General features: G+C 60.6%; 1 protein-coding gene across 1 annotated transcript in view; it reads left to right on the top strand.

The window, feature by feature from the left end:
* The first annotated feature begins 595 nt into the window (after positions 1-595).
* Positions 596-7,916, top strand: part of DENND6B (DENN domain containing 6B) — a 10,621-nt gene continuing 3,300 nt past the window's right edge. Inside the window, exons 1-9 of the mRNA XM_007954749.1 lie at positions 596-796; positions 5,504-5,542; positions 5,612-5,654; positions 5,875-5,987; positions 6,445-6,525; positions 7,086-7,191; positions 7,265-7,344; positions 7,424-7,486; positions 7,714-7,769. Of these exons, the coding sequence (XP_007952940.1) occupies positions 596-796; positions 5,504-5,542; positions 5,612-5,654; positions 5,875-5,987; positions 6,445-6,525; positions 7,086-7,191; positions 7,265-7,344; positions 7,424-7,486; positions 7,714-7,769 (782 nt within the window). The remainder of the gene's footprint in view (positions 797-5,503; positions 5,543-5,611; positions 5,655-5,874; positions 5,988-6,444; positions 6,526-7,085; positions 7,192-7,264; positions 7,345-7,423; positions 7,487-7,713; positions 7,770-7,916) is intronic.

Raw genomic sequence — 7,916 nt, 5'->3', positions numbered from 1 at the left:
CCATATTTGTACCCATTCCAAAGAAAGGTGATCCCACAGAATGTGGAAATTATCAAACAATATCATTAATATCACACACAAATAAAATCTTACTGAAGATAATTCAAAAACAGTTGCAGCAGTACATTGACACAGAGCTTCCAGAAATGCAAGCTGGATTCGGAAGAGGAAGTGGAACAAGGGATATCATTGCTGACATCTGATGGATCCTCCTGAAAGCGAAGAATACCAGAAATATATTTACTTATGTTTTATTGGCTCCACGTTCAGATCCCTGCCTGTTGGTCGCGGTGCCACAGTAGATTCCATACCCTACCGCCCACTCCCATCCCAGCCTCACCGCCTTCCGGAGCCCACCACCATCCCAGAAGGCCCTATTGCGGGCCATGGGCCGCTCTGGTCCGCACGGGCCCTTCTCGCTGGTGAATCGGCCGTGCTATGCGGCGCGGTGCTCCTCCGCCGACAGGTGGCGCTCGAGACGGCGGGACGGCCTCTCTTGTCCGCTGTGCCGCACGACTGCTCCGAGGTGCGGCGCTCCGACGCGCGCCTTCCCGCTGCCTCCTCGCGCGCGTTCCCTCGGCAACGCGCCGCCGCCATGGACTCGCTGTCCGGTACCGGGCCTCGCCGGGCTCGCGGCAGTCTCGGCACGCCGATCCCGGAGCCTGGCCCCACGTCTGTGCTGCAGTCCTCGGGCCGCGCGGCGCGAGCTCCGTCGCAACCTTGGGCGCGCTTCTCCGCCTGGCTGGAGTGCGTGTGCGTGGTCACCTTCGACCTGGAGTTGGGCCAGGCGCTGGAGGTGAGCCGCTGGGCGGGCCGGGGAGGGCGGGCCGGGCCTCCGCCTCCATCTCTTCAGCCCCCACTTGGCACCCAACGTTGTCATCCCCAGAGGCAGGTACAACCATGCCTCCTTCCTGCCTTGTGGGGGCCCTCAGTGGCGCCCCGTGCACACGCACCCTCGGGTAGATCACCCACCACGTCCTTTATTATCCACCTGCCTCGGAGAGACGTTCCCTCTTCCTGTTCCTCTGGAGTCTGCGACTTCACCTATTTCTGAAAGGCTCACTCAGGGCTCAGGGAGCGGCTCCCCCAGCACAGGAACCAATGACGCGTTGCTAGGGCTTGATTTTCATCTTCACATTGTCAGGAGGGGAGGGGGCTCTGCGATTTAGAGGAACGCAGTGGTATGCTGCATTCTTCCCATAAAAAACTTCCTCTCTACCCCCTTCCGTACCCCAGTTAATGGTACCCTCAGTTGCTCCAGCCACACGGGGGTCAAGGCTGTGCCTGCAACAGTGATCTCAGACCCATTTGTCTCGGCTGCCACCACCACATCCAGGTGCCCCCTCCCTGGCTGCTGCCACACCCACACAGTCCACCCCTTGGGCCTGTTTCTCACTTGGGACCACATCCAAGCTCCCTCAGCCGGGCCTCTGCCCCATCCGAGGGTCTCGGCCTTGTGCATGGCCTTGTGGACACATTGGTCATCTTTCTAGTCCTTGGCTGCACTTCGATGTGGTCTTCCCACTACCTGTGGGGCTTTGGGCCCCCTCAGTGCACGTGGTCATCTCTTCTTTGAGAGCAGGTGAAAATGCCGTGCCCCAGGGAGGCCCCGCAGGCCCCATCAGGATGGTCCTCTGTGTTCTCCAAGGGCCTCAACAGACCAGGGGCTGACTTGTTGTCAGAAGGAACCTTCTGGAAGCCCAAGAAGTAGTGAACACCCATTGCTGGGTTGTCAGGGTGAGGCAGCCCTGTCTGCTCAGGACAGCTGCCCTGCTGTCTGTCTGACTGGGTCCGACAGAGGCCTCCTCATCCCATTTGGCTGTGAGGTGCCCAGAATCGCAGCTCTCAGCAAGGGCTCTGTGTCTGGCCCTGTGCCAGGCTCTCTCTGGGGGCCTGCTCCTCATGTACCTCCCTTGACGTACCTGCTCTTCCTAATACCTCCTGTTGACAGAGGGGACCCAGACCTCAGAGGGGTGAAGGAATCTGTCTAGGGTCCCACAGCTCACATGTGGCCACCTCAGAGTCCGTTCTTACCTCTGCACTTGCCAGACTGTTCCCTGGAAAAATCACAGGAAAAGAAGTGTTTCTGTGTCCTTACAGAACTGTCACATGCAGTAGTGCAGTGGTTAAGGCACTCTGCCGCTAACCAGAAAGTCAGTGGTTTAAACCACCAGATGCTCTGTGGGAGAAAGATGAGGCAGTTTGCTTCCATAAAGATTTGTAGCCTTGGAAGCCCTATGGTGCAGTTCTCCTCTGTCCAATAGGTGGGTGGAGTCAGAATTGACTTGACGGCAGTGGGTATGGTTTGGGCTTTGCTTCCATAAAGGTTTACAGCCTGGGAGACTCTGTGGGGCAGTTTCACTCTGTCTTCTAGGGTTACTGTGAGTTGGAATCCCCTTGATGGCAGTAGCTTTAGTTTTTTAGGTTTTGGAACATTTGCAAAGTCAGCTCTAAGCGTCTTCTGCTGCTGGTTGTGTGCTAGACATCCTGAGCCGTTCCTGAGGATGCAGCTCAGAGGCTGTGTTGGGGCGCAGCACTGGACACCCAGGGCCACTTCTGAAATGCAGAAATTAGGCCCTTGAGTCCCTCGGGAGGTGCCCTGCTCCCAGTGGATGCCTCTCTTCCCTCCTTGTCCTTGAGGTCACCATTTAGCCCTGCACTCACTTATTCTGGGGTTAGCCTTGGCTCAGCACCTTGCCCAACACTGCATGCTGGGATGAGAATGGGGATGGAAAACCTAGGGGCCTCCGCCCAGAAATTCTAGCTGTTTGAGTGACACTAGCTCAGAGGATGGGGATGCGTCCCAGCGGAAGTAGTGGCTGGAGGAACAGCCCTTGGCTAAGTCTTGGAGGAGGAGGCAGCTGGACATGGGTGGGGTGCTATTTCAGGTACTTGTTGTTATGTGCCCTCCTCGGCCTGACTCATAGCGACCCCTCCTTGGGTTGCCCAGGAGGCAGTATCACTGCGGAAGTATATTGCCCAACCTTCCTTCCGAGGAGGAGTGGCTGTGGCTGGTGGGTTTGAACTGCCAGCCTTCTGGTTAGCAGTCAAGTGCCTTAGGCACTATGCTATTTCAGGTACTAGCTCCTCCCAAAAGAGTCAGTGGAAGATGGCATGGAGCTGTCCCTTGCTGCTTCATTCACTCCCCTATTCACTCACTCATTCATTCACAGAAGCCCTGAGCACTGCCCCAGTCAGGCACTGCTGGCACAGGCACAGTGCTTGAGAAGCCGGCCCTGCCCTCCAGGAACCCATGTCTTCTGCTATTGAGACACACAGACAGGGCAGAGTCCAGTGCCCCCAGGTCCATGGACCACTGGGGCAGTGGTTGGAAAGCAGGCAGGCGAGTCCTGTGTGGAGGAGTGGGCGAGACTGGCCAGGTCAGGGCAGACTCGGGGCCTGGCTCTACCGTTCAGCTGTGAATTGATACTCCTCCTGAGCCAGGGAGCCCTGGGTGACCTTTGGTCAGAGCACCTCCAAGTCTTGTCCACCACAGTGTCTGTGCCTTGCTGAGGCAGGAGCTCTCAAACGTTGTAGACTGCGGACTCCCTGACAATCCCCAAGATGATTGAGGACCCCAAGGAGCTCATGTGGGGTGTCTGCCCACATTTACTGGACTCAAAACTGAGAAATCTTTTAAATATTATTTTGAAAGAATAACAAACGCATTACATTTTAATGTAGCACATTTTTAGAAAAACAACTGCTTTCCAAAAACCCCAATGTGGTGGGAAGAGTGGCACTGCTTTAACCAGATGCCGTAGGGTTGACCTGGGACCACGGCAGCTCCGTGTCAGCGTGGAGCTGTGTGCGCCGAGGACTTCATCAGGCCTTTCTGCCCAGACACCTCTGAGTGGACTTGAACCACCGCCCTTCTGCTTAGCAGCCAAGCATGTGCATGGCTTTACCTCTTGGCTGGCTTGTTGGCATCTGCTTCAGTCTGTGATGACAGGACCGTCGTCACCTCTGGGACTCCGCCCTGCACATTGCCAGAAAGAGTAGCGGAAGATGCCACTGGCATGTGGAAGTAGTTTTGGCCTCGTGGACCACATGCCAGCCGGGAGCAGCAGCCAGAGCAAAGAGGTCCACTGGGCAGGGCACAGCCTGACCTCGGCCTGGGAGGCATGCTCACTGCCCTCCCCTGGCCCAGCCTCTCTCTGAGGCTCTGCTCCATGCCCCCAGGCATGCCCACCCTGGTCACTTACCTAGCCTCCTGCCTCCACCTCACAGGGTTCCTAGGCCTGCTGGACTCCTAACCTGGGCACCACGGCCCTGTGCTGGCCGCAGGACCCCTGCCCTTGGCCCTCTTCCACGTGGACTGAGGTGGTCTTGTGGCCCCTCAGCCTGCTCAGCCCTGACAGTCTGCTAAGCTGTCCTGAGGCTCAGCAAGTCCCCCCACCGCCCCACTCTGTGGCCTTTGACCAGTGTCATCTGGTTCCGTCACACTCTACACACGTTTCCACACCCCACAAGTGTGTGTTCTCTGCCAAAGGCCTAGGGCACAGGCCCCCTCACGAAGGGACAAAATGGGGCTATAGCAACGAGCCCCCCAACACAGAACAAAGCAGGTTCCCTGCACAGAACCAATAAGTGACCTGCCAGGGCTCAGTGGGGTGGAGGACCCACGGGGCAGTACCTCATCTGCGTGGAGGTTCAGGGCACGCCCCAGGAGCAGCCTGTCTCAGCGTGAGCCCGAGGGGCAACAGCCGTTCTTGGGGTTGGGGGTCATTGCACATAGACCTTCAGGCTCTGGCCCTCCTGTCCTTAGGCTCCCCCTTGCCCTCAGGCTCCCCACCGCCCTGCAAGGCCCCTCTATCCCTTGGACTCAGGCCCCTCTTCCCTCCCTCCTCCTTGTGGGTCCCCACCCCCCTCCCCTTCAGGATCCTGGACCACCTCTGGCTCCCACTCCTTCCCTGGTAGGTCCCTCTCCCCCACAGGCCCCAGATGCAGTACTTCTGGGACTGGTCCCGGGAGCAAAGGTGCCCTGGGAATGACCTGTCTTTTACTGCCAGAGCAACCAGAAGCAAGACACACGGCCCCTCTTGCTGCCACAAGGGCTCTGGGCTCTTGCCTTTCTGGCTGATGGCTGGCAAGGGGCTGCCCTGTTACCCTGCTGGTGTTGGGAGGCTTCAGAGTGGCCAGAGGAGGGTCGAGGGGTAGAGGAGTGAGGGAAGCTGTCCAGGTAGGCTGGTCAGGCAGGGCCTGCAGCCACTAAGGGAGGAGGGCCATGATGGTTTTCCAGTGCTGTGGGGAGGACGGGGGTGGCCCACCATAGATGTGGGGTGCCCAGGAGTCGTCTGATGGCCCAGGTGGCGTGGAGGGGCAGGCTGGCGGAGGAGGAGCCACGGGAGGGCTGGAGCCAGGAAAGAGCAGCTGGAGGTAATCTGGGTCCAGATGGATCAGGACACCCCAGGCACCCAGGAGGGTCAGGCGTGCAGTGGGGATGCTTCCTGGGGGGGAGCGCCTGTCACCCCAGGCGCCCCTGTGCTTTGCCCTCCTGCAGCTGGTGTACCCGAGTGACTTCAGACTCACGGACAAGGAGGTGGGTCGTAGCCCCGGGGAGGATGCCACTGGCAGCGGCGTGGCACTGGCGGCCTTTCCTCTCTTCCAGAAGGGCAGCATCTGTTTCCTGTCCTTCCCTGATTCGCACTCAGGTAAGCCGCCCCGACACACTTCGCCATGGAAGGAGACCTCCTCTGGGCCACCCACCTGCCTGCTCTTCCCAGGGCTCCTCCCATCTGGTTCTCTGTCCCCAACCTGCCATGTCTGTGGGTCAGGCCCGCTTGATACCTGGCGCAGGGAGTATGTAGTCAGGGCCCCTCCTGCTGCCCTCAGCAGCTTTGACTCAACTCGTGTGGGCGGGCTCCCTCCCAGGCTGCCTCGGGGACACCCAGTTCAGCTTCCGCATCCGCCAGTCGGGGCGGCCTCGGAGCCCTTGCCATGCTGACGACAGGCAGTATAGCAGTGGAGCCCCCGTGTCCCTGCAGGTGAGGCCCTAGCTGGGGTGGGAGGCTCTGGCCAGGCCAGCCTCTCCCTGCTCGTCTTTGTCACGCCCACCCCTGGGCCCCAGGACCAGGCTGAGGCTGGTGTGGGCAGCTCCTTTGAGGGTGCTGGTTCTCTGTGTGGCTGGTCCCCCCCTCCGGGTCAGCACCTGCTGCAGGGCCCATACCCCCGAGCATTCCGTGCACCCTGTGTGTCTGTAGCCGGAGAGCAAATGGTGAACCAGACGAGCAGAGGCTGGTGAAGCTTCTGATGGCTTCTGGCCCCCAGGCCCCACATGATCCCGCCATCCCCAGGGGCTTCCACCTTGGTGTGCAGTCTGATGGAAGGGCTGTGCTGTGGCCACGAGCAGGCCCCAGAGGGCGGAGGGTGGGTCCAGCAGGGCAGCCTGGGCAGAGGCAGGAGCTGGACGGCGGCTGCCCGGTGACCCTGTGCTCCTCCCAGCGGGAGCCGGCACACTACTTCGGCTATGTGTACTTCCGTCAGGTGAAGGACAGCTCCGTGAAGAGGGGCTACTTCCAGAAGGTGAGGGGGACAGTAGGAGGGTCTCCAGGGAGCCCCCTTAAGCCCCCAGCCACCTCGTTGCCCCACTGGGCCCCTAGCTCTCCTTGCTTCCTCTGGGGACAGTCCTTTCTGTGTCTGGTCCAGGACATCCCTGTTCCTTGTTGCTGGTGGGCGAGGCCCTCAGGATGCCTGTGGGGTTAGCACAGTCTTGAACTTGGAAGCTCTGAGCAGCGACCTGTCCAGGACTGGGTGGCCAGTATTTTCCTCTGCAGCTGGTGCCCCAGGCCTAGCTACCTGGATCTTCCCAGCCCGGTTTGGGGCTCTGGGTTTTCTCCTGTCCAATAGACTGTTCCCTATCTTCGATGTCCCTCCCTGGGTCTGGGGGCCACTTCCCGGATGCCTTGGGTCCCTTTGGGGTGCATCTGGCCTCCCCGTGCCCTCTGACCGCTTGCGGCCTGCGCTGAGTCCCCTCGGGGTGCACCTGGCCTCCCCGTGCCCTCTGACCGCTTGTGGCCTGCGCTGAGTCCCCTCGGGGTGCACCTGGCCTCGCTGTGCCCTCTGACCGCTTGCGGCCCGCGCAGTCTCTGGTGCTGGTGTCCCGCCTGCCCTTTGTCAGGCTGTTCCGAGCGCTTCTGAGCCTGGTCGCCCCTGAGTACTTTGACAAGCTGGTGCCCTGCCTGGAGGCTGGTGAGTGACAGTGGGTGGGGCCTCAGGAATGTCTCTGGAGGCTGCCACGCTGACCCACTGCCCATGTCCACAGTGTGCAATGAGATTGACCAGTGGCCAGCCCCCATACCAGGGCGGACCCTGAACCTGCCTGTCATGGGGGTCGTCATCCAGGTGAGGGCTGGTGGACGGGTGGGTGGCAGGTGGGCACCAGGGTGTGGGGGCCCACTGCTGGCACTGCCCCTCTGCTCAGGTGCGCATTCCGACCAGAGTAGACCAGCTTGAGTCCAGCCCTCCGAAGCAGTGCAGCCAGGAGGTAGGGGTGGGGAGGAGGCCTGCTACACCAGCACCCTACCCGCACCTGGGCCTTCTGTCTACTGTGTGGCCTCAGACTATGGATCACCACTACCACCACCATCCCCCGCCGCATGCTTGGGTTGGTGTGGGGCAGGGGCAGGGCTGTGGCCTGAGGGCTTTCCTCAGCTGAGGTGCCCACCCTCAGCCTGAGCCGCCCACCCTCAGCCTGAGCCCTGTCCCCCTTAGAACCTGCTGCCTGCCCCCGTGGTCCTCACCAGTGTCCACGAGCTAGACCTGTTCAGGTGAGTGAGGCGCACGCAGGCACCCTTGTCCATCCTCGCCTTCTACCCCATTCACAGCACCCCTGTCCACCTCCCCTGGTCCCCACCACGGTGCCGCCCCAGTCACCTCCCCCTTACTCCCCCCCACAGCACCCCCCCACCTCCCCC

This window comes from Orycteropus afer, unplaced genomic scaffold (genome assembly GCF_000298275.1).
Source record: "Orycteropus afer afer isolate SDZICR_OR568_19922 unplaced genomic scaffold, OryAfe1.0 scaffold00471, whole genome shotgun sequence".
In the NCBI taxonomy this organism is placed as follows: domain Eukaryota; kingdom Metazoa; phylum Chordata; class Mammalia; order Tubulidentata; family Orycteropodidae; genus Orycteropus; species Orycteropus afer.
This window is presented reverse-complemented; position numbering and strand designations above follow the sequence as displayed.